Below are 26,183 nucleotides of genomic sequence, written 5' to 3'. Positions count from 1 at the left end.
TTGTGGTTAAAAGTAAACATCATGCAGACACCACCAACATCACCACTGGATGAGCACAAACACAGCATGAAAGGTGACCACCGTTCTAGACCACCAAAGTAGGAGATTCATGGTTGCTATGGCAATGTCAGGAATCCTTTCATCATTCGAGCAAGCGCACCATAAAGATTTTCAAGTAATTCAAATAAAATACGATGATATTTCTTTGCTTTAAAACGTGTAATCACAAAGGGCGCGAGCGCTTGTCTGAACGTGCTAGCAAATCCCACAAACACCCCCGGCTTCTCGTTTATATATAGGCCAACATTATCAAGCGGCTCTTTCCGTGGCCTTCTCCCATGCTTGTCGCCTTGGACAAGAGTTCTGACTGCGTGGGATCGCCCGTGTGTGTTTTCAGAGTGAGCATGTCTGTGGGCATGTGGGTGCAGTCTGAGGAGGAACTACAGAAGGCGCGAGGGAGGGATGGCGAGAGAGCAAAGTGTAGGATGGCTGGGAGAAAGATTTACATTGTTTAACCAGGATGGCGTTCCCAGCGGAGGTATGTCACGTCGTTTAGCATCTGGTTTTACATTTCATAAGCATAATAGATGTCTGATCTAATTGACTATGCTGTCAGTCTAACCGTTTCACGTCCACTTGGACAAAAGAAAAAAAAACGTCTTCTGCTATGCAGACTCATTTGAATATTCATAAAGGTCATGCTGATGATTTCTAATTGACGTCGAGTCACCTAGGACTTGGATTTGCATAAAAGTCCTTCTCAAAGGTGTAAGAACAAATGACAACTGCTGACAAACTCAGGCCAGGTCAAAATGGGTCAAGGTGGGCTGTCAGAATCCTTTGCCGTATTTATTAGTTCAATCTGGTCTGTAAAAAGTTGTGACCTCAAGAGAAAGGGCAAATGTTCACATGTTTTTTTTTCTTTATTATTATTATTATTGTGGAAAACTCAAAAGGTTTCTGGAAGGTTAATGTATCACAAGCTGGCTGCAATGTTTGGAAAAAATGTTTACCAAGGGAATTAATAAAATATCACAAAATACAACGTTAGTTTAAAAGGAACTGAACAGAACGAGAGTAAAATATTCAAATTTGTCAGCTCTTAAGGTAGCTTCAGTCAGCTGATTTTGGAGGATGACCCTCCTTTGACTGGCCTAGTAAACTGAAAGGATTATTCTATCGCGCAATTAAGATTTAATGAGCATACCTCTCAACTTCAAAAGCAGCGAAAAGCAAAGAAATCAAAGTGACAGGGAAAAAAAAAAGGGTTAAAATCCCCGCTTTAAAGCCTTTTCACTGTACAAGTGTAAAATAAAATACGGCAATAATAGCGTGCTATGGGAGCAAAGTCTCTTGAGCCCAAAACGTGCGAGCTTTTACAAGGTTCATCCCTGGAGCCAGATGGCAAAGGAGTCAACAAGCTGACAGAGGGCGAGGAGACGTCTGTGGGTGCCTGTGTGAAGACGGAAATGCACCCCCTGACAAACCTTCATTCAAAAGCACAATTTTGTGAGATTTTACCTTTTAAAATATTATGCCGGTGGATGATGAAAGCACACGGCTACTCAAAAGGAGCACATCTTAGTGGTTAGCGCGCCCTCTAGCGTCCAGAAACTGTATCACAACACAATAAACAAAGTGGAAACAAAGATTGCATGTCCCCACCATTTTCCCTTGTTTTGTTTCATGTTTATCAATTACACTGATAATAATCAATGTTTACATTTTAGTCTATAAATAGATCACTCTAGACTAGCCCATACAGAGTTCATTGTGTATTCAACGGTGATAAGAAGATACAGATCAGATATGACAATACCATCCGTCCAAAGTGGTAACAAGTGGAAAGATGGCAGCTATCGAGTGTTAGCTTGTTAACTAACACTCTCGCCACCCTCACAACAACCAAGAAATGGTAGCACAGCACAATGTCATATAATGGGGGAACGAGCACCGACTGTATCTTTAAGCACGTTTCATTTCATCCATGTGAATGCACAAAATGAAAAGGCAGCTTGATTATGGTGTAAAATGTTTGATTAAATGAGCAGGGAAATGAGCTCCAGAGATTAATCATGGGTGTATTTTAATACACAAGCGTGCAGCTTCCACTCATGCCTCTTTCATCTCGTTGGTATGAATTCTACTTGGGGGAGGTTAGCGCTGCAACATTTAGGTTTTTTTTTCTAGTTTGGTAAACAGAATATGCAAGAAGGAGCTTTGTTAGTGAGTGTATCTGGAAAAACTGTGAGTTGAAATTTGTTGAGGGCGGAATGCTTGGCAAGAAACAGACCATTTTTTTGGAGGGAGGCGGGGGGGCGGGAAAAAAGAAGCAAACACACTCCACCAAAGTCTTGCCTAGAGGTAAAAGATGTACGGAGGCAGAGTCAATCTGGCGAAGGAATGAGGATGAAATGTGCAAATGTAAAAGGAAAGGAAGCTGTTTTGTTGTCGCGAGCTGTGTGCCCGATGTAGCTTGATAACTGGGATGCTATTTATAATTGCTGCAGTCAGTGCTCTGCTGAATTCACGACAGTGATCGAGAAAGATGCTCAAGACACCAGCACACCTTGGGTCTGCATGCCTAACGGATGATGTCAGTAAAAATGCACAGATAAAAATAAATAAATAAATAAAATAAAAATGGAAGGACTTGAAGGAAGCCATTTCTCACAGGTTTTTTTTGGCACCATAGCTTGATTTTCTGTAAAGGAGTATTTTGACGGAGTGGCATAGAAACGAAGCTCATTAAAAATACGACTCACAATTATGCTGAATCGACATTTTGGTAGATGCTGGGACACAGATTCTAAGTGGTGTGAATCGGAATAGTTGTGCATGCAATCAATTCTACTTGACATTTTTATCAAAAATGTTTTCAGGGATTGGACTCCGTCAGATTTCAAAAAGATGTTTCACTTTTTGTGAGGTCTGAAAGTAGTCATATTTTTTTGAAAGCGTCAAAGGCAGGCTGTCACATTCAATTTTAAAAGATTGAGCAAATGGGGAAAGAAAAATGACGACTCAGTGAGGATAGAGAAGCGGCTTCAAAACGAAAAGTTTGAGCGCAAGATAAAATGTGCTATCTAAGATAGTGGCAGACCAGCCTCGAGACAAGAAGCGATAACGAAATGGAGAGCAGCCGACAGTGGATTTTAGAAAGATTTAGAAACCGGTGAAAAGCGTCAGAGTCAGCAGAGCAACACTGTACTATAGAAAGAGAAATAGCAAATAGGTAATGAGATGATAATGTAACAACTAAGGAGTGAGTGCCCTGCGGGGGGAGCCATGTTACACAATGCTGCTTCAAAAAGAACTATGAACAAAAAAAATCACTTTCATTGTGTTGACCAAAGCAGAACGCTCCTAACAAACTGTGATATGTGGCATGAGGTGGGCACATTGACAAGCCTTTCGTGACTAGGGAAGGCAAGCGTGGGGGAAGGGGAAATGGAGAGCTCCGAAAGGGTTTTACATTATTACTCAGGGCAATGAGTGCTGGAGAGCAATGACACTTGATGGATCTCGGATCTGTCGGGAGAGACCGACTGGGGAGAGGTTGAGAGGCTGTCAGAGAGAATAACAGGCGATGAGAGGCGTATCAGTGAAGTGTTAAAAAAAAAAAAAATCATTTTATCTCCAAAGGATGTCAAAAAGAAGCCAATGTGAGAAAATAAGGAGGGAAATAGAAGCAATCGGAAGATGCTGGCTGAACCTGCGGGGATTGTGAGATATTTGTGCGGCTTTAACGGAGGTGTGGCGGGTTGCACAATGAAGCCTTTAATGTGTGCGCGGCACAAGAAAACACAGCTCGTACAATGAAAACACGTGGGGGGTGCAAAAAAAAAAACTTAAATTTGGTTTTCGTTGCTTGCATTCTCATGACCACCTGCTTTTAATAATTTTAAAATAAAACAATAATTCAACACCTGCAAAATTAATGTTTCCTTATTTGCTTAGTCTAAATCAAATGAATCTAAAATCTTGCAGTATCCCAAAACTGCATTTCATTTGCTCATTAGTTAAATTCTATCATCTTTTAGTTTCATTTATTCATCTGACGACCCACACTTTTCTTCTCAATTCTTGAATCGCAACACTTTGAATAATTTAACCTTACATTGCTGGTCACAAATTGAAGGAGTCGAGAACAAAGCTCTTCCAGCTGATTGTGGCATAGGCTCCAAGGACCTGCGGGCGTGTATTATGTTTGCAGCGGCACGGGCTAATTGGGTTTCATTTCTAATTAGGTCAATTAATTAGGGAATGCAGCCGATACCGCGAGCGTTCCATCAGGTCATTTGAGGATTAGGCAAAGAGGAGGTGGGAAGGAAGTCGTGGGAAGAGCGGAGGATTACTTCAGTGAAGGTAATTCTGACACAGATAAGGTTTCCCCTACTAAAGAGATTCTTTTTTTCTTTTTTTTTTACATTTGAATAAATATGAATTGTCAATATCACCAATCATAAAGCAGTCTCATCTGCTGAAAATCTGTGATGATGTCTGTGATGATATCAAAGTGAATGCCTGAAAACTTCCTCACCATCCCTACTGCCAAATATCCATGACAACTAGGACAGCTTTGGTTTTATTTGAAGAAAAAAAAAAAAAAAAAAGGCCGTTCAGTAACACGTTAGGAGTACGGCAGCATCAGTTACCATGGCGATGCTTCCAGCTGAAAAGCAAACCATTGCCATGACAGCCAAGATTTCTTGATTTAATTGTACAAGCTTTAAAATAAAAAATAAATACATTATGTTTTCTTAATGAGCAACCAGAACATTCTTAAAAAAAAAGTCTCAAAAGTCACACCAAAATGTCGTCACAAGAGCATCAAGACCTTAAAAGCCTAATGACAGTGCATCTTTTCAAATCGCTTAACACTATGGCAAAACTTCAGAAAACTAAAATCGACAAAAACACTGCATTTAAAAAAAAAACTGCATTTGACAGACGTAAAAGAGTCTACAGGATGCGACTGAGCCAACTTGTAAGTGCCTTGGCTAATTTAATCAAATCAATCACATCTTATGGGAGCCAGTGGACTGAATAAAAATTCAGCTAATTCTACCACTTTCCCAGCTGATGCCCATTGTTGTTTTTAATCCGCCTTAAAACGCTTGTGAAGTGACAGAAGAAAGAAATATGAAACCAAGTGGAAGGAACGGGAGATGAATATGCAAATGCAAATATATGCAAACGATTCATTGGTCCATCAGATACGGATGAATTATTTTCTTCAAATGCTTTTCTTTCTATGTGAGTTGTATTAAAAGTAGTTTGTTTGTAATTTGGATCCGGTTATGCTCAAATTGGATAAATTGGGAGCTTCAAGTACACCCTCATCATAATGATGACTCGTAATTTTCCAAGGCACGGTCTTACAGCATTAAACAACATCTTGGCGAAAACCGTGTTGTATCACCCCTCCTACATGGCGCATACCTAATTAGGAGCATCTGTCAAGAGTTACATTTAAGAAGACAGCCTCAAACTCTTTTGCAGAGCTCCTCATGCATACGGCATAGAAGTTTAAAATTAAAATAAGGCCAAAAGTGTCATCTGAGTGAAGGTCACGAGTCTCACCTCTACAAAGAGGAAGCATGGCACAATATAGGTGCTGGTCTTTTGATAGCTGCTGTCACCGAGATGTTTCATCTCCCGCCTTTGACTTGCCAGCCTGGTGTCAATCATCTGGAAAGATGGATGGAAAAGCTTCAGTTCACTTGATTAGTACAGCGGGAGTCAAATGAGTCAGCGAATTAGGGGAATCAATCAAGAATCCCAAATGTGTACCACGACCACAATTAAAATGGTGCAAATTTGGCACTTCAATCATAGTGATTTTATTAAATCGAACCGCAATTCTAAAAATACAAGTGTCTCATAACTAAAATGAAAAAATATTTGCTTAATTTATTATCAATATTTCATAAATAACTATTTGATTGTTGCTGAAATAGAAGTGCTATTTTACATTAGCCCATCTATTGCAATTCTCATGATATGTTAGCATGAAGCTAGCAGACAAAGTTCTGTTCATGGTTATGGCAGCAAAGCTCTGTGATTAAAACTAAATAGACTGGCAATTTGTGGTGGTCGGCAAGAACATCTACCTTCTCAATTGGAGATCTGCCAGACTGCACAATTAGGTGAGTCAGAAGCGAGAAAAAAAAAAAGCACAAACTGTTGGAGATTCAGATATATAAATAAAAGAAACACATTGGCCATTTCTAATTTTGCAACTAATCGATTGATTTAAGGTTTCCACTGCCTTAGGAAACAAAAGCACCACAGTATAATTGATCCTCCTCTGTGCTTAAGTGTTGGCCGATAAATTGATTGATACACAGTGGTAGATCATGAACCACATGAAAGACTTTTTTTTTTTTTTTTTGCATATCAGGTGCGGTGTGATGTTAAAAAACAAAAGCCTGGTTTAAAAAAAGATGAGAGGGACAAAAAAAAGTCATGCTGCAGACAGAGAGAGAGAGGTGCAGCACCAGGGAAAAAATAGCAAGATAAAACGGTAACACTTGAGGGGAAACTGTGCCACTTCCAAGAAGTCCCCCTACGTGGGACAAAAGAATGAATTGGAGGTGACAAGAAGAAGGCCATCTTTGAAAAATGGAGGAGTTCCTCACATGAAAAGGAACAGTCTCAGCTTTGTAAAAAAGGGGAGAACATCTCAAAGATGATAGAACTTCAAAATCAGGCCAGCAGCAAAAATTCAATAGTCTCGTTTATATTTTGCCTCCTCACATTTGCTTATCTCCACAATGACGACAACTTTAGAGGATATAACTTCTGCCGCCATGCCAGCCCTCACACCGATCGATTTTCGTCGCCGTTGAGAAGAATTACAAAGGACGGAGCACCTGAGCACCAAAGATAGGAGTGAATGAATGTTGCAATTTAAGTTCCTTGGTCTGTCGCAGTCTTTTCAGTAAACCCGTGTACTGTATATCACAGAATGTAGATTGTGAATTTCTTTTCTTCAGGTTCTGGTCTTTGTCATGGAAATTGGGTTGTGCTTTTGTGCCAATTTTTCCATTGTGGGGCATCTAATCAAATCACAATTAGTGGTGGGTAAGTACCACTACCGATTATCGGTACCGATATCAGCCTTACCAGATATTGGTACCGATACCAGTATCGGTACTAGCGACACCAATTTTTACGATCAGGAACTAAAAATTGAGGAAAACAAAAAAATTTCTTGTGACAACTCATTTATCCAAAGCCGAGTGGATATAATAACACATCATTTCCGCTATCAACATTCAAGGTGTTCATTTGTTGATTTTGCAGGAGCTAGATGAAAAGATCTGTTCTCACTCGAATGTTCCTGTTGGGCCACAAAAGTCCTTCGAAGGTTTCCTCGCCGTTGAAGACTTATTGGTTGTTTTATGAAGGCAAGCCATCGCCGAGGCTTTGGGTTGGCTTCGAAGCGATTGAATCAAGGTTGTTTCACAAAGAGGTGAACCACTTACTGGTGTGAATCACATTTCGCATTGGAAGAATCAGCTATCTTACCGTTCCAGCAGAGAACGCTCCTTTCAGGTAAGGAAACCAATTTAAAGCCCGTGAATGGTTTGTAATTTGATATGTGAACCACAACAGAGCTCATTTTTCCAGCTGTTGGAAAAGAGGTCACATAGATTTGAAGCTTTCACCTTGGCTGAGTAGCAAAGTTTATAATGATGCTCTGTGCACAAATTAAATGACGTATATTGCACTCACAGCAAACAAGAGTTACGGGGCTCATTAGTCAAGCTCTCGGATCTTAAACTTAGGCGCCCCGATTTCCCCTTTACAGTATTTCATTCTGCCTCACGGGGGATACTAATTTATTATTATGCCTGTGACTTTATTCACTATTATCCGAGCTGAGCCTCATTAAGATTTTAATAGCATTCACTGAACCGGTGAGGAAAAAAACTTGCAATGACAAAAGAGTGTGCGGAGATTACGCTCGCTTGCCACTTTACAGGAACGACCGAGAAACAAAACGACATATTGCAATTTGACCGCCAGTAAATAATGAGACTCACAACTAGGAAGGGGGGGGGGGGGTGATTGGCGGTTGTAATCAGTGGTAATTATATTTCCTCAAATAGTAGCCCAGGGTAGTAATGGCCCTAATTAATTCTCCAATTAAAAGGTGGTCGATGAAGATGGCCGATGCCACCGTGTGTCGCAAATAGTTGGAGAAGACATCAACCATCACTGTACAGTAGGTGTTCTGGCACACGTATTCATGAAAGTTCCGCTGGGAATCCACAATGTGGCTTTTGATGCGCCCGTCACCTCAAGCAAGAGATGCCATCAGACATAAAGCTAGCGTGGCTGATTGTCTCTGGTGTCTTTCACACTGATGCGCTTCCATCAGTTTCCCTCGGCCACAAAAGAACCAGTTCACGATCTCGCCAGTGCGCACACATGCACACGCACATGCCTGCGTTCTTCCAGATTTTAATATCAACACATCTTTTTCCATCCATCCAACAAGTGGTGTTACATAACTCTTACAACTCACCTTAAAGCTCTCGCCGGTTCAAGCTGTCACAAGGGCCACCTTGGAGTCTTTCTAGTAGGATTTGAGCCTGGGGTCCATTCTGTGGCTCCGTCTCTGGTCTCTCCAAAAAGCACAACCTCTTCTCACTTGATCGCTGAAAAGTCCGAGAGGCTCAGAGTGAACGGTGAGGTTCTTGCCTGCGCGCGATAACCCGCAGCGTCTTTCCCAGCCTACGTCCGCAGTCCGCCGCTAGCTCGTCGAGATGAACATGATGATCTTCAACAGCACTTCAAGGCTAATTAGTCAAGTACAGTGGATCCACAAGCTCAGCTAGAAGAAGAGAGAGAAAGGCTGGTGGGTGTCGTCGCTGGTGAATACGAGAGGATGGAGAGCGGAAAAGAGAGAGACGGGGGGGATGGAGAGAAAGTGTGTGCGCATCTGCATGGATGTGTGGGAGCAGAGAGGCGGAGAAGAAGAGGGGGGAAGAAGAGAGGGGGCAATATAGAAGAAAAACATGACAGCGAGAGAGGGCACAGCAGATCAAAAAGGTTTACACACCAATGCCAGGATATTATGATGCAAAATAAAAATGAAACCATGATAAATCATTTCAAAACTTTTTAAATAATCTGTGTTCTTTAGGTCATGAAATGCGCAAGTCTGTTAAAAAAAATCAAAACGGAACTTTGACCTTAGCTAAGGTTCAAGTTCCATCTGAAGGCAAAGACGTTTAATTTAACTTGTGTTGCCACGATAGGCGGGAATTGTGAACACCGCCTAAACTCTTCAGGCTTCTGATGTCAAAGCAAAGTTTTTTTATATACTGTATTGATAATATATTTATTTTAGGATCAGCATGTTCAAGAATGCTGCAGTGGACAGCTGGTCAACTGTGACCCTGTAGCTTCCCTGGGGGACTTGCCACACAAGAGTGAGCAAATCAGCTCTGAAAATGGCCGACAGCTTTCCCCACTACCGATTATTTGCGAGATGGCTATTCAGGGTTCCTTTTTTATTATTGTTCACAAACAACATTATGTAATAACGTGGTTGATTTTCAAATTGCTGCATGCAACTAACCACTCATGGCAAATTAGCACTTTGTTTTTTTACGCTACTAAGAATGATCAAAATCTTGTATTCTCAAAGATGACAAGCTGCAGTTCCCATGGAGACCTGAGCGAAGACAGTCGCGTTTAAAGAGCACTGTAGATGAAACGAGTACCACTTGAAAATGGCCTTGCACACAAGAGAGTGAAAAAAAATGAGCAAAATTGAGTGAACTGAGAGGGGGTGGAGAAATTCAACTAAAATGCCCGGGCCTTCAAATTAAATATCAGCTAATGACTGAATCAACGCTTTTTTTAAAAAAAAAGCTCACTCCCTTCAAAGCTCATTTTTCATTCATTGTATTATTACCGTAATTTTCGGACTGTAAATCGCACCAGAGTATAAGTCGCACCAGCTATAAAATGCCCAAAAAAGTGAAAAAAAACAACATATGTATTTATATAAGTTGCTCCTGAATATAAATCGCCCCCCCACCCAAACTATGAAAAAAAACCGCGACTTATAGTCCGAGAATTACGGTATTTGTCCTTTTTTTGAATACAAAGAACAATATAGAACACACACGTGCCTTGTACACGTTTGTAATTGGGTCTCTTTCTACAAAGGCCGACACAAAAGCACAGCAGCATTTAGAAGCTTCTAGTTCTCATCCGCATGCACACACAGATACAAAAGCACTAGCTCGTTGCATTGTTAATGAAAAAGCGCAAAACTCCACAAGCTGACACAGGCACGCACAAAAGTGAAAAACCTTGTTGTTTTTTTTGCGTGTGTAGTTAAAGTTATGTGATACAAGAACGTTTGAATGTGGAAGACCATCTCATGTCATCTTGGGAAATCAGAAGTAGGCCAAGTCCTCGTTTCACACACTGTCACAGCGAATCTCAGCCAAGGACTTTCCAGCTTCAAAGACATTTTATGATTTTCTCTTTAAAAACGTGATAAAATAAAGGTTGTCTTGGCTTTTGAAGCTGGGCCAGATTACTCATTGCGTTTCACACAATCAAAGACAGTTAAAGGCAAAAGAAAATAAAAGTAAACTTTCAATTTCATTTATTACGATGTGACACTAAATTTAAGAACTTTAATTGAGATTAGCTCATGGAGGAACAAAAGTGAGTTAGAAGTCGGCCATTGGAGCATCCATTACTTTCACTTGGTAAGTACTCACTCACATTCGAAGCCACAAGGCGGGTCATGGCGCCGGTTCAACTTCAAGCATCCCAACCTGCTGTCGGTGCCCACAGCCGACATTTGGACACGCGAAGCCGCCTGCCCGAGTGAGAAGGGGCCGACCTAACTTAAACACACCGCCACCGGAGTCAGGTAACCACCGGGCTTCCTCCTCCTCTTCCTCCTCTTCCTCCTCTCACTCGCGAAGAGACGCGGCAACTGCGGCTTTGTTTGGCGGGAGTGCTTTTCTCGTTTTTACAGATGTAAGACGCAACTTTCGCTCGCCATCTTTAAGTTGGTGGTCGAGTCCGAGAAATGTATTAAAGGCGCAACTGGCTCAGGTGCTCTGGAAACGTCCTTTTTTAAAACTCGAACTACTGCAGCGACCATTTATTTGGTTATTTCCGCGTATTTCTTGATTTATTTTTTGAGAACTCCACGCTCAGTTTGACTTTATCAAGCCAGCCCCAGGTGAGTTTACGTACTTTGCTGTATTTATTTCCCGAATGTTTCTGTCAGTGCTGTGTTGACAAGTTTTGAAAGCGGTCCATGCTGCTGGAAGCGAGCCCAGTTTAGTTGGACAAGCTCAACAGCTCTTAAATTAACTTGTTGGACCTGAACACTTAAACAGGGATTTGAATGTGACTTTTGTTTTCTAACGTGAGTTGCACTCACGTGATTCAAAAGAGTTTTACAGTAGCCTGATTTTTTTTTTTCTGGAACCATCAGGAACGGTTTAAGTTTACCTTTGAACACTTTTACAAGTAATAAAGTTCAAGTCTACAGGCTATGTTTCATGATGCAGTCTTTTGGCACTTTCAAGTCGCCTCTGACCGTTTTATTTTGTCTTTTTATGTACTTCTGGGTCACTAATGAAGTAGTGAAGGCTGATGCATATTTTCTATATGAGCATATATGAATTGTGCCACTTGAGGTCAACAATGGGGAAAAAAATATTACAATTGTGTATTAAACACACCACACTTGCATGTAAAATTGTTCATATTAACCACATATTGGTTTTCATGTTTTTATGACTCACAGAGGCCCACTTAATGGCAACATCTTTGCAACCACAGCTATTCTTAGTTTGGAGGTTTCTTTGTAAGGAACTTCATTTGAGCAATCCATCAAACAAACACTACTTTGCATGCTGATTCACAAACAAAGATCCCAGCAGGGGTTCTTCAAATGCCGCTTCTTCTGTCAGGCTCAAGACGGAAGGGTCTCCAGGCCTTTTCCGAAAGGCGGTGCAGCTCACTGCTGGTATAATTTGACTCACAGGAAAGACTTTCCTTTTGAAGCCTTGTTAACAAGCATAGTTTTTGCGACAGTGAATTATCAAGTAGTCATCTCCACGTTGCGTATGGGGAATAATGCCACTGGATCCAAAGAACACAAGCTTCGGATGATTTGCAACCCTGTAAGTTTACCACTCAGCCTGTTCATGTCCTAACAAAAGCACAAATTGAACTACAGCTGCTGACACGGACCGTTCAAGGTTTTTACTAAAGTGAAACGACCATGGCTGAGGTGCTGTAAATGATTTGTGATGCCAACATTTATCACGTGGCTTCGGAGGGACTTTGCACTGCTTGTTGTCCCACAAGTCACTGCTTTTTTTCTGCTTTTTGGACAGAAATGCTAAGACAGTTCCAGGATTTGTACTAGAAACTAAAGGTTGTTTGTTTGCTATTAGCCTTGGCGCTATCCTGAGGGAGCGCTCCATCAGGTTATAGTTTTTATATTAATGCTGATGGATATCTGCAGATGTCGTATTGATTAAATCTCTTGTTAGACAGGAGGAGTTAAATACTTGCATTTATTATAGTTGCAGTCAGCGCTCTTTCCTCTAGCTTGTCAACCTGGTTGACAAGTCGATTTTCACAGTTTCACTGCAGCATTGCTCTTGGCGCATCTATCCCTGCACTCCATCCAAAGTTAACGTCGTATTGGACTTTCTCGTTCCTTTCCCCATTACCAGCTCTAATAGTGTAACCTGAAAACCAAGCTGCAAGCATTTGTTGTGTCATGATAGTAGAGCAAATGTTGTTTAACGTTAAATTATTAAGATTTCATTGGTCTTACCCATCATCCAAATGTAAATGAAAAAAATGGAAGTGAAGTATTGGGGGAACCTTGAAGGCAATTTGATTTCACGCATCTGACATGTTTACATTCTTCAGTGTCGTACTCGTGTCTCACACAAAGTTGGTTCACCTGGAAACACTGTTACTAAGCACAGGGTCAATGCCCCCAATTGTGTACAGATGACAGGACAAACAATGCCAGAGCTTGATTTCCAGGAATCACTCATTGTTTTTCAGTGTGGATTTAATTTAAAAAATAGCAAGATTGTACTTGCCTATGAAATGAGAGAAAATGAAGCATTGTAATGTGTTTCTGACATTCTATTTGTACGTCCCATTCAAATGTGATCAATCCTTTCATTCGTACTCTGTGAGGACACAGCACTTTGCAATGATCTGTTGATTTAAAGTCTCACAAGTTCTGTCCAAGTAGAGGACAGGAAAAAAACCACTCAACACTCTTCTGTTGACTATCGGTTGTTCCCAATCCCCGATCCTCTTGACCTTCCTTCGCTACCATCAGTAATGTATTGATCAAGCAGACAAATATTAGATTGTAAGGACATGTTGGATGGTTGTGAAGGTGACAACTTGTTTGGAGTCTTCAAATTGTTCAAAGGTGGCCGTAATGTCGCTTTGTTTATCCTCACTGATAATTGGGAAGGAGGAAAGTTAAATATTTGACTGTCTCGGTAGCAAGGTGACCTGACTATGAAAGAAATGTAGAAAGTACTGCTTATCGCATCCCAACGGACATCGTACAACTGTAATCATGGATTGTGTGGAATTGATTGACAATGAATTGGGGGGAAAATCTCCTTTTTATACTTTTGTGTCTGTAACGGTTTGTTGCCCTTGGCGTGCAGGGCGACGGGCTTTTGATGTAATGACAATAGTGAAAGTGAGCCCAGGGCAGATTACACTCGCACTGCATTCCTCTCTAAACCAGTTTGACATACACACACACACACACTAATCCTGCACATACAAAGCAAGCAAACGCAAGTCAAACGACTTACCTCCCAAAATAATGGCCCGCATTATACACCTGTTTAGTCTACAATTAGAATTATTTGAATTCCTTGAGTGATGATGAATGAGTTACAAAGCACGGTGGGGACAGAAAAAAAAATAATTAAAAAATAAAATAAAAATCACATTTGTTGGATTTAAACAAATTTTCAATGATCATTTCTATACTATTGACAGAATTCCCTAATATAAATCCTGATTAAACAATAGATGTGATTTCTCTGTGTCTAAGTATTTCAGTTTAAAGCAATTTTTTGGAGAGAAATTCTGGTCCTGTCATTAATTGTCACGTTTCTCTCGTGGTTGTGCGTACATGTGCGGGCAAGCGCATTTTGCGAAAATAGGTGACGCCATGTTTGTGTCACATCTTCGGCTACCTTGTCGGGACTTGTCAGAACAGTCCCCGTGAATGCATCATTGCATCACGTCCACCCTCATTCATTCCTTCTCGATTTTTTTTCTTCTATCCCCATGTCTTTCCTCCCTTCTGTCTTTCATGGTTTGTAACAATCATGGATGGGAGGTGAACTATCATCATGACCTTCAGTCAGCATTTCCAAACAGATTTTCCTTCAGTCACACTGTCTGTGTACCCGTGAAAATACGACGAGCTTGTAATCCGCATTCGTTGGCAAAGCGGAACAACCAACACACACACACAGAGTTCGTCCTCGCATTTAAAAGCCGCTGTTCACCCGCTTATCACACAAGGCTCAACTGTCTGTACACCAAGTTTAGGAGATTAAGCCGTAATGCCAGAATTCATGAATTCCAAAACATTGGGAAGCACAAGTAAGGACTTTTAATTCAGTAAACAGGAAACACTGCTTCAATTTTGCACAAGCCCAAATGTTTATTTTTTTTTGCATGCGCACATAAGGTATATGGCACCAATCAATCTGGATTGACTTGTTTACATGTTGACAAATCATCAATATTTGTCAGGTTAGTGTCCCCATTTAAAGCCTTTAATGTATTTTACATCTTTTACAAAAATCGATTTAAAGATGTTTTATTAATATGTGCAGCAAGATGGTCTGAAATGGCGTCTCTATAGAAACTACCTGACGGCTATGTTCAAAATAGAAGCTTCCTTGGAAATAACATTCGCTTAAACTGACGCAACAACGCGGGAGGGATTTTACAGCGTGTTAATCACAATTACCGTCGCTAGCCTCATTTGAAATGCGCAGAGGATTATTTTTCGTAAATTGTTTCCAACATGACTATATACTGTACATCCAAGATGAGCGTATTAATATGTTGGCTGATTTGATGGACGGCTGACAAGCTTCTGTACAAAAGCATCGCCGTGCTGTCGCTTCACATCGACTCCTCAGCTCAGATGCTGTGAAATTGATTTTCCTCAGCCAAATCCTTCCACACTTCATCTTTTTGAACGGGGGCGGCAGCTGGACATTTTGACATGGTTCAGGATCACAAGCGCATCCAGACCGGCTGCTATTTAGTGGCCAACATAGAGACACTTAAAAAAAATGATAAAAAATAAGTGCCGTGTCAATCATCTTTGGGTTGGATTGTCAAATCCACAACCAAACTTTCTACCAAATCTTCTCCGGGTTCTCTGGGCACGCAAACATAATTCTCGTGCTCCTATGAACCATAGCAAGTGAGAACCTCTTTGATTTGGATTTTTTTTGTCCCATGCCTCTCTCAAGGAATCCATGTTGCCGTATGGCCATCCTAGTCTGGCTTTCCCTTGGACAAAATCGAAATCAGAGGATGTGCAGGTTCAAGGATCGGGGTCACTGCGATTGCACGTCGTTGCCAAGTGTCTGAAGGACGTTGGTGTTTGTGCACTTCCTCTTCCCCAGCACAAAGGTGGAAGGATATGTAGAGTTTACAGTGGCCTTGGAAGACCCTGTCTCTATTTATTTATAAAACAACTTGGAAGGACTTTAGATGAACTTTAAATTATTTTTTTTTTGATAGCCCGATTGTTTTCATTCTATTCCTGAGTTTTTATTTTGTCATTGCTGCAGCGCGAGACCTTTCCATTTTGTTTACGCAAGTCGGAAAAGCCTTGAGGACCTTTTTTTGGCGCATAACAAAATTGCCGTTTAAAACTACAGAGAAATGTGATATTGTGACAGATCATTATCCATTCCTGTAAATCTGTTTTAGTGATTTAAATCTGCCTCAATTATCTGATTAAACCTCATCAACTTGTGTTTTGATCATTTGCTGATAAAATAGTTTGCTGTGTTGTTGATAATGGCTTTGATGTAATATTCATAAAAGTTGAGATGTGTAAAGATAGACCACCGAAAAGCAATATTATTCAGGGAAGCTCGTCTCTCCAAGCGACGGGTAATGTTTGCACATCTTATTAAATCCAAATGAATATGCAAGAATGTATGTAAGACTTCAGAGAATGACTCTTGAGAGACTAAAGTCAGAATGTTTGAAAAACAGTAAGGTAAACAAAGGCTTTCGATTTTGAAAACCAGAATTTGATCATCAATGATAAGGCCTGCTGGTGTTGATCAGTTCTCTGCAGGACTTGGCAAAGGTTGCTTCGGTATCAGCCAGGCTTTGTCAAGCCAGCTCAGTAAAGCCGGGACTCCAAAATGGCCTGAGCAGCAGTTTTCATGGTCCGCACCTCCCAATCATGTAAAAGCTGCCCCGTGACCTAAACCTCACCAGAAAGATATGCAACTGTGTCCTGACTTGGAGCACAGCACTCTGTCGCTCATTCCTCAATCTCGGATCTTTCCTCGACACTAAACTGATGTCATCTCTTAAACGTACGCTTCTTTAGCAACAACATTCTTGTAGCCGCACAAGGCACTGGAGTTATGGCACCTTTTGGCGATCAATGAACGACATTATAGTGATTGAAAAACATATATATAAATGACTATGGTGTTTTTGTATTTTGATTAAAAAAATAAATATTCTAATGCAAAAATTGGGTATATTTTAGATCCTCAAATGGAAAGTTGATATTAACTAAAATCTTTGAAGTCTTTTGTTCTTGACGCCCTGCTGTTCTTCCATCTGTTCTCACTGAGTCAATGTCACCACACCCAGGATATAGACCCCCCCCCCCCCCCCCCCCCCTCTTCTCCTCCAACTATGCAAATATACTTTCTTAAGCAAGCATGCATACACTGAAGGCAAAAATATACATTTTGGGTCCGGGAGCAAGAGGAATGTGTGCAATGAAGCCATGATGGCAAATGACAGAAGCACTTGGTCGTTTTTTTTCTTCCCCCTTTTCACGTTGCATACCTTTAAGATTTCATGAGGCTAAGAGAAAAAGGAAAGCGTCAATAAATTAGTTAGTCCCAGACCTTTCAATAAAGTCATAATCTGGGTCACAAATGAAAATATTCTTAAAAAGTCTTCCTTCCGGGCTTCAGAAGATAACCTGAAAAATGGTCTTTTTGCAAGTTGAGGAAAAGCACATCTCCAGCCCCAATGACCTCGATTTCCTCTTTTATTTTGAAAAGGCAGCCACTTTTTTTTTCATCAGTGTTTATTCCCACTGACTAATATTTGTACTTTACCTGACCCTGCACCAGATAAGCGGTATCATGTTCTTCCTGCAGTATGATATTTTTACCTTTTGTGACCCACTAACAATGGGCTTATGTCATCCCCTCACTCTTTCGAAAGTTTTTCGAACTCTCCTTACAGTTGAGCAGCTGATTGACCGCAATTTACCTCTTCATGATGAGGATCCTAATAGAAGCTGACTTTAGTTATCATCTCCTTTTTCCCTTCATCTTCCCTCTCTAACCATCTTACCGTTCCCAACTTTTGACCATGTCAGCTCTATCCTTCCTGTATTTCATCTAATTATCAGCCTTGGTGTGGTGGTCTTCAGGGATCTCCCTCAAGATTTCTTCATCAAAGCTGCCAATTGGCTCAGCTTGTTTGAATCTGCCTGCTATTTGGAACCTTATGAGGTGTGAGATTCTCGTCCAGTCAGTAATAGAAGATATGATTTCGCCTTCCTTTTGTTGTGTGTGGTTTATAGACTATATAAAGTAGATCTACAATTCTTCATCTCACACTTGCCCCATGTAGTAGCTTTTCCTTCCTGTTGCCGTAGGGGACTGTAGGATTCCTTCAGGTGCTTTCCTGGATGTGCTTCTCACCATGATAATCAACGATCCCAGAGGCCCAAAGATTTATCACTTTGATGAAATAATACATTTGCCCCAAGACATAAAAGAAGGAAGAGCTCACGCTAGGAATGTGTGATACTTATTACAGAAGAAACAGCAGAGAGGAAGTAAGCAAACTCATTTTCGGAGTGAGTACATTGACAATCATTAATTCTTAGTTTGGTTGAATGATCAATTTTAAAAAACATAACTAAAAAAGTAAAAAGAAAATCTGGATGTAGGAGTTGCTAATAGCTGAATGACTCATCGCTCGAGTTCAAACTAAGACACAACAGCGCCTCTGCTGGTTGTAGCCAGTAGTGCACTCTGCCTTGTCGCCACATAAAACATATTTAAGACCAAATTCATCCCAATCAGCTAATTGATTACTTTGTTCGTCTCAAATTCAAAACATTGGTACTCCAGCTTGACCATCCACACGTTTTTGTTTTGTTGTTTTAGCCTTTTTACGTGAGTAACTTATTTCCGTCGTGAGACAAGTAATGTGAAAATGAGGGATGAGTTTGGCCTTTCTGCAAGTACTGAATGTAATAATGGAACAAAAATTGGGACGGGTTAGATCTTTCCTTTGGTTAAGTGCAAGCTTGTTTAAAAGGTTATATGCAAATTAGGCACTGTCACTGTTCGCTACATTGATGCGTGCAGTTTGTTGACACTTTCCAAGGTATTTAGTAGAAATAACTCTTTAAAAAAAAAAAAAAATGCTGCCATATAATATGCCAAGAATATTTTCAGCATAGCTGTAAAGACTTTACAGACAACCATCTATGACAACAACAAAAAATAACCACATTCCAATCTCTTGACCCAGTGAACCAAATCACACACGGCGGTGGTCTTTAACCTTTTCACCTGTCGTTGTCTGTGTCACAGGTGCCAGGATGGACGAGGCGGAGAAGTACCAACAGCGACTGGAGGCCATCGCTGTGAGTCCACAGAGAAGAGCTGTTTGTTGCTCATCCATAATTCAAAAGAGGTGGAAAACAACACCAGGCTGCACCGAGCTTCGCAAACTGAAGTGTTGTTGATATTGGGATCGACAGTGGCCTTGTTGAGAAACACAGTGGAACATCCAAAGTCCAATACATTCTGTTCTGGACTGGTTAAGTTGCCCCGAATAAAGGTTTTTAAATAAATAATAAATGTGCTCGCAAATTAGAAGTATCCTAAAAGCTTTATTAATATTTTAAGTAACATTTAACATTCTTAACTCTCATACGACTTTTTACAATTGTCCAACGTAAATAAAATGTATTTGTCAATACTCACTGCAACAGCACGGCTATTTCCTGCTGGCCAATATTTGCACTCAATGCTTGAACGCCTGATTAATTAATTCCAATCAACGGGGAAGGCAAAAAAAAAAAAAATGAATCGATTAATCTCTCAATTATGGCTTCAGTTTAATTTCTTTCTTACGTGCCGTCTCCAGGAGAAACGGCGGCTGCAGGAGGAGCAGGAACGAGCCAAGAGGGAGATGGAGGATGAAAAACTCCGACTGCAGCAGCTCAAGGTCTGACACCGTCGCGGGATCTTTTCAGATGTCTCGCCTGACTCACACTTTTCTCACTAGACTCATTGTGGCTTGTTTGAGAGCCGATAGCCTTCCCTGTCTGCTTCCTTTTTCGCACACTTTCAAGCTCTCAGCTCTCATGGCCGTGTTTCCACTCTGTGCAAGTCACAGAGCACCTCCATTGTTTTCACAACATTTCCACATCGACGTTCTCGTTTCCTACTCCACCGTGTTACGCTGCCTTGGGCGCATTCCTCCAAGTTTGCTCTGTGCATGCAGATGTAGCGGGTCGCTTCCCATTATTTATGTCCATCCGTTCTTTATTGTCGCAATAAAACTAAGTTGAAGGACGCTTTAATTTTTAATGAGCTAATTCGTCTTATCTTTGAGACAGCGTTTGTGTCAACAGCAGCGCCGCAGTCAAAAGAGGCCGGATTTATCCACAACTTGTATTTTACCTTTTGTTAAATCTGTCACTCAGCTGATTGCCTTTAAAAAAAAAGAATAATAATGCAGCGATGTCAGCGGCATTCTTGGAATGTTCCAAGGTTGGTCTGCATGCAGCTTGCTGAAGAGGGCAGGCGAGGTAACACAAGAGGAGCTTGTCCTTTCCAGCAGGAGAAGACAGAGAAGGGTTTGTGACCATCATAGTTAAAGGGAGGCTGCCAATAACAGTGCGGCAGACTTTTTGGAAACATGCCAATGTGGGCCGCTATGGAGTTTTTGAGATTTCCGGTGAGAGTGCTGTCAAGATGAGTTTCAGCGAGATAAAACAGGGCAATTTTGAAGACACAATTGTAGTTGAATTGAAATGAAAGCAGTCCTATTTGATTTCATTATCCAAAGCAGTCAATTGGACCCGCCCTTTGAGTGAGAAGAAGCGGATGGAGAACAAAATGAGCCAGCTGATGGCTTTTCTGTGTGGAAAACTAGTATACACCAATCACTTTCATTCCATGTTATATAGTATGTCTTTGCTTGGTGGCTGGAGTCAGTTGCAGGCGTGTTATAAGGAGTATCATCATTTTCCAAGGAAGCAATACAGCCTTGGAAAAGAAATCCTTTTTTTTTTTTCATTATGCAGACGCCATGCAGAGTTAGGCAGTGATCTTTATAAAAAAAAATTAAAAAAAGACGATAGGGGATCAGCAGGAGAGAAGCCGAACAGCACGTGAGGAAACAATAATGAAGATGAATGTGGCAGCGATAATTAGATGAGAGAACAAAGTGCAAGCTTACATTGAGGCTAATTAAGCGGTAGCTCCAAGTTCAATCATGATCTGCGTCATACTCTTCTAATATACGTTCTTGTCTGTGTTCCTCCAGAGGAAGTCTTTGAGGGATCAGTGGCTGATGGAGGGAGCTCCCTTGTCCCCATCCTCACGAGATTCCCAAAGCCCACACTCTCCTCCGTGGGCCGCTCAGGAAATGGAAAAGCACAGGTACAACCTCACACTGTTTAAGAAAAGACCCTGAAATTAGCTGTAATTGTATTTCCCTTTGCACAATAGCGCCACCTACTGCGCTGATGTATAATTGTAATGTTAGCCATGTTTGGGGAATGACACATCAAAGTGTAACAACATTGTGTTGGAGTGCAGCCATTAATTTCCGTAGCATCCTTTTCAATATTTTGTGCAAATGCTGCACTTTTCTGCCATGGAGGAACATCTAATTGTTCTGCCTGTCACAATGCATTACTGGGAGAGATTTATAAACCCAGATACAGTTTGGCTTAATGAAAGATGTTTTGTGGACAAATTTAGTGAAACTGGATCATTCCCTGAAACGCCTGTGATGATCTCTCACGGCAGATGCTTTTGGTAAACCGGTTGGGAATCACTGTGGTTGCCATAGTAACGAAAGAGCTGATTTTCTCCAAGCCAGCGTGCCATTAAGATGATTTGAAGATGGTATTTTGATGGTCAACTAACAGCGCTATAGTGGTTACAATGTAGGAAATGGTACGCTCTCGTTGTAGGCCGCCATCACGGAATATGGAGTTAGCAGTGGAGGATGTGAAAGAACAAATTGCAGAGGACCAAACAGTGAGACTTGCACGCACACGCATGCACAACACGCCCACATTGAGAACAAAAGCTGTTAGAATGTGTGTCGAACAAGCGTCCGCTATCATCTTCCATTAGGAAGCTTTTTCTCACATTTGCGTGCACGCCGTTGTCACTTGAATAATACATATTCGGCCTACGTGCTCCTTATGCAGTAATGTCGGCATTTTAAACCGAGAGTTGGTCATCTTCGGACACCACTCAACACTCAAATTACTCTAAAATGCCAAAAGGCCAACAAAACTAAATGAATACCCCATGAATTAAAACAATAAATAAGGAAGAGTCGAAGATTATCTCCAGTAGTTGTAGTTTTCTTCACCGAGCAGAAAGAATACTTTTCTTTTTTGTGTTTGTGTTAAAGTACAGTTGTTTAAAACTACAGTAATAGCAATGCTTGCAGTTAGCATAGCAGTTGCGTAAACATTTCGACTCCAGCAAAATCACAATTGAATACAGAAGATTTTAAGATGTTTCTTTAAATGTACTGCCACATTTTGACTCTTTAAAAAAAATAAAAATCACATGAACCTATTTTGATTTCACTGTGATGAGAACATTTATGATATGTGACCTTTACATCAATTTGACCGTGACAAATCTGTTTGTGGGCACGTTGAGTGTAATTGACAGCAAATGTCCACCACGATTCGTTTCTTCCCTGTCATAAAAACTTAAAGATGCCAAAAAAAAGCAGGCTGCTCTTTGGTTTCACACGCGCAACTGTTCCTCTTAGAACTTTAAGCTTTATGATGATACTTTATGAAGTCATATAAGTGAAACGACAAAGGGCAAATCGTTCTGATTTTGAGCTTCTCCGTGCATATTTTTAAGTTAAAGCTTAGTGAAGCAACACTGTATGCCTTATCCTCAACAGGAAGCCACCAACATGGACGCCGGAGATATGGGTAAGATGGAGTGTTAATTCAATTGTTTAATTAAGAGTAAGTTTACTGTGCTATCAGAAAACCAAATAGTGTACTGTTTAGATTTAAGCGCCTTTGTTGAATATTTTAAGCGTTGACAGTCAAAAGTGGAGATGACAATACACTCATTTGCGTGTTTTTTTATTTTTCTCCATAACAGTGATAAACTTCCATGATAGTCTTCCCTTATTATGGGGCTAATGTTTTTAGTGGCATTTGTATCGGATTTTATCTTTAATTATTGGCGATGCAAACATAAGGTAGTTGTTTTTTTATCATATTAAGATGGGTGTAGTCAATCCTAATGTCCACTATCATAGCGGAATATCAGTTGACCTTTTTGAAATATATCTGTCACCGTATAGTCACATTGCTAATGTTCACCATGTGCTCAAAAAATATCAATAACATTTCTGTACTGTACATTGGCAGGTTGCGGGTAAATTATTAATAAAAAAACAAAAGTGGGGGTAGGGCTTGAAAAAAGATCATTCACTCTACATGTTTTTAGTGTTGTTAATACAGAAATGAATTGCCGTTGGCAAAAACTGCCTTTTAATTGCAATCAGGAAACGTTGCAGCTCGACTGTTTTGCTAATTAACTGCCGAGCTTTCTCACCCTAATATGAAATGCTCCAATGGGATGGAAATTATTCAAAGTCTTGTCTTCAGGGACAACCGCGATCCAAATATTACGGGATGACGACGCCCCTGTTCTGATGAACGGCAAAGGGGACTTGAAAGCTGGTCTTAAACCAAACCGCCAAAGTGCTTTGGAAAAGTCCGCCACAAATGGCCCAAGTGGATGCGTCGTCGTCATCGAGAATCATGGCCAACACGTTCCCCACTTAAGCTCCACCGAGGTGGACAAAGGGATCGTGGTCATGCGGGCCGAACGAGTCGTCATCACGGAAGATGATGATGATGAGGAGGAGGAGGAAGTTGAACCACAAGACTATCAAAAGAAGCAAGCAGGCCCTGTGGAGGAGGAGCAAGTAGCTCCAGAAGCTTCCAATGAGTTGGCAAAGGATGAAACTGGTGCGGCGGCGCAAGCAGGAAAAACGCACGAGGAGACCAAAGAGGAGGACATCGAAGCGGAAACTTCGCCCTCCGTGCTACTGCCGTCACCAACCGATCCTCTAGAGGCCGCCTCGGTGGCTCCCGTGCCGGTCTACTCCCAATCACAACCCTTCTCTCCTCCTTCGGCGGAGACGCCACAAACCAGCGAGGAAGACGCGATCACCCCGGCGACGCCCGACGTGTCCCCAAAAGCCCAAGGCGACGCCCCCATCGCACCCCATCGGTTCCAGGATGTTTCCCTGAGCGACTCCATAGACAACTACAGGACTGAGGCACGCACGAGCGAGCAGGAGCCCCTCCTGGAGCCCCTCCTGGAGCAGGCTAAAGGCCTGGAAATCCAGGATGACATCGCCAGCGATAACCACTCGCGTCCCATAGAGATGCGGGCCGAGGCCATGCCGGCGCCCAATAAGAAAGTCTGCTTGTGCTGCTCGCTCATGTAAAGGCAACAAAAATACCCACGCAACACTTTTTTTGAGTTTGCTCTCATCAAGTATTAATGCTTCCTTTATTTTATTTTATGATGATTCTGCTGATCACAGACAGCAGCCCTGAAGTCCACTCAAAGAGGTGCACTTCATGTTTTACAATCACGGCCGTTATTAAACTCTGTTGAACTCACTTAAGTCCCTGGTCCTTTTGGAAAAGCTGAAGTTTTAATTCACTGCCAAATAAATGTGTTTTTGTAATTTAAACTGTCGTATTTTAAAGAGGATATATCAATAAAATATCTTATGGCACTGCAGTGTTTATTAATAAAATATCATTTCTACTGCATTAAAGTATCTGGGTTCAATTAAAGTCCCTCTAAGAAACATTCAATGTAATATGTAAGTTCATCAATTTCAAATAGTGTTTGGGTAGACATTGTAAGAGATGATGACTAAGCAATGACATTTGACACAGAGGCCCAATCTAATTGTATTGCATTACAAATAATTATTTAAAGATGTTATCAAAATTTGTGATCATTGAAATATGTGAAGCAACTTAACTTCATGCAAAATGAGAGCAAAAAAAGTGTTGTGTTTTTATTTTGGTTGTCTTTATTTTCTGAAACCTTCCTATTCTAGTTTTTTACACTGCATGCCACGATGGATTTATTTTTAAAATAAAAAAAAACACCTCTGTTTAGTAACAAACTCAACCCACAACATTTGAATGCAGTGAAATGAAAAAGGCTTTATCACAAATGAATTATTTGTAATGTGTAAACATTTGAATGTAAATGCAAGTGTTTTCTTAAAATGATACGAGTGGTTCATAGAGAATATTTTTCTAATTAGGAGCTTTGTGGATGAATTATTGAACAGACTTGGGAATGCCGAGGTGGTTTTTTTTTTTTCACCACCCACATATTTGGGGTTTGTCACGCAAGTTGCATATATTCCTTCTTCCCAATTATGAAAACCAACGTGTCATTCCTGTCGAGCCATCTCATTTAACACATTTTTACCAAAGTATGAATTTTGTATTTAACCAGATCTCTCTACATGCATAACAAAACCATGTTAGGATTTGATATCATTGTCAAAAGTTTTGAAATGACTGCCTTCGCTATTAAACGGCGCCACTGAGTAAATTTTGGACTTTCCCCCCATTGATCGAATTGTTTAAGGAAGAGCGCACAATCCATATGCAGAGACTACCTCTTGAAATCACCGGACGAGTTTGCTTCAATGTGTCATCTTGTGAGCAGACTTAACATTTTTGGTTTTGTGTCTCTCTCATACACAATTGGTACATCTTGTCCGTCTGGCTTTTTATTTTCGCCACAAGTAGCAAGCGACCTTTCATATTTGTCATACGAGCGAATGTCCTCGTTGTTTGACTTCTGTGAATGATTTGGCGAGTGGGACTTTGTCTGTGTTCTGTTTGAACTGGCTGCTGTGTGTATAAAAGATGCCATGGGCTACCTTCGTGCACACATCGCCATTGTGACAGACCCGTGTTCACATCTCGAAGGTTCGGCCTCCTCGCTCCTTTGCAATGATTCTCCTGGCGTACGCCGTCGTCGTGGCCTGCTTGCTGTCCGGCACCACATGCGCCCCTCTGGCCTGCGAAAATCAGATTCGGCCTCTGGTGGACATGTCTCCCGACCACCTGGAAGGACAATGGGCCTTGATCGGCGGCAGTTTGAACCGATCGGTGGACGAAGACACGCTCAAGACCAGAGACAGTGTCACTTTCGTCGCGGCCAACACCAACTACATCCAACGTAATCGCGTTGCGGACAAGTGCATGTCATTCGTGCTCAACGCCACCAGGCAAGGCCACGTCATGAGCTTAAAGGGGCCCAACTATCTTTTCGTCGCCACCTTCCTCCACACCTCCTGCCCGACCTGCGTGCTGTTCCGCTTTGATGTGAAGGCGGCGAGCCACACCACCACCGACCTTTACATAGCGAGCAAAACCAAGCGAGAGTTGGACGCCAGCGAGAAGGCCGAGTTCGTGGCACAGGCAAAATGTCTGGGCTTGCGGGAACCTATCTGGATGGAGCCCACCAAGGATCTTTGTCTGGCCTGATTGTCTCAATAAAGCGGTTCAAACTCTG

General features: G+C 41.3%; 2 protein-coding genes across 3 annotated transcripts in view; one reads left to right on the top strand and one right to left on the bottom strand.

The window, feature by feature from the left end:
* plppr2b (phospholipid phosphatase related 2b) overlaps window positions 1-10,902 on the bottom strand; it is a 24,421-nt gene extending 13,519 nt beyond the window's left edge. The window contains exons 1-4 of the mRNA XM_061274533.1: window positions 10,765-10,902; window positions 8,753-8,848; window positions 8,540-8,672; window positions 5,587-5,694 (exon numbers count right to left, since the gene is read on the bottom strand). Coding sequence (XP_061130517.1) covers window positions 5,587-5,694 — 108 coding nt within the window. The 5' untranslated portion in view covers window positions 8,540-8,672; window positions 8,753-8,848; window positions 10,765-10,902. The remainder of the gene's footprint in view (window positions 1-5,586; window positions 5,695-8,539; window positions 8,673-8,752; window positions 8,849-10,764) is intronic.
* palm3 (paralemmin 3) lies at window positions 10,784-26,183 on the top strand. Of its 2 annotated transcripts, none has more exons than XM_061274531.1 (7): window positions 10,784-10,915; window positions 18,915-18,967; window positions 19,474-19,554; window positions 20,881-20,996; window positions 21,536-21,602; window positions 22,501-22,531; window positions 23,222-26,183. In XM_061274531.1, exons 2-7 carry the CDS (start codon window positions 18,923-18,925, stop codon window positions 24,070-24,072), a joined length of 1,191 nt encoding a protein of 396 aa, XP_061130515.1. In that variant the 5' UTR covers window positions 10,784-10,915; window positions 18,915-18,922; the 3' UTR covers window positions 24,073-26,183. The 2 variants fall into 2 exon arrangements, with proteins under 2 accessions (XP_061130515.1, XP_061130514.1); XM_061274530.1 differs by lacking the exon at window positions 10,784-10,915 and adding an exon at window positions 11,094-11,233.

This window comes from Syngnathus typhle, linkage group LG3 (assembly GCF_033458585.1).
Source record: "Syngnathus typhle isolate RoL2023-S1 ecotype Sweden linkage group LG3, RoL_Styp_1.0, whole genome shotgun sequence".
In the NCBI taxonomy this organism is placed as follows: domain Eukaryota; kingdom Metazoa; phylum Chordata; class Actinopteri; order Syngnathiformes; family Syngnathidae; genus Syngnathus; species Syngnathus typhle.
The sequence above is the reverse complement of the archived record's forward strand: the minus strand, read 5'-3'. Positions and strand labels throughout refer to the sequence as shown.

Excerpts from the sequence above, each read along its gene's own strand:
- palm3 (XM_061274531.1), top strand. The coding sequence starts at position 18,923 with ATGGACGAGGCGGAGAAGTACCAACAGCGACTGGAGGCCATCGCT. Across the intron at positions 21,603-22,500 it reads AAATTGCAGAGGACCAAACA|GAAGCCACCAACATGGACGC; the intron begins GTGAGACTTGCA and ends TATCCTCAACAG. Across the intron at positions 22,532-23,221 it reads CATGGACGCCGGAGATATGG|GGACAACCGCGATCCAAATA; the intron begins GTAAGATGGAGT and ends TCTTGTCTTCAG.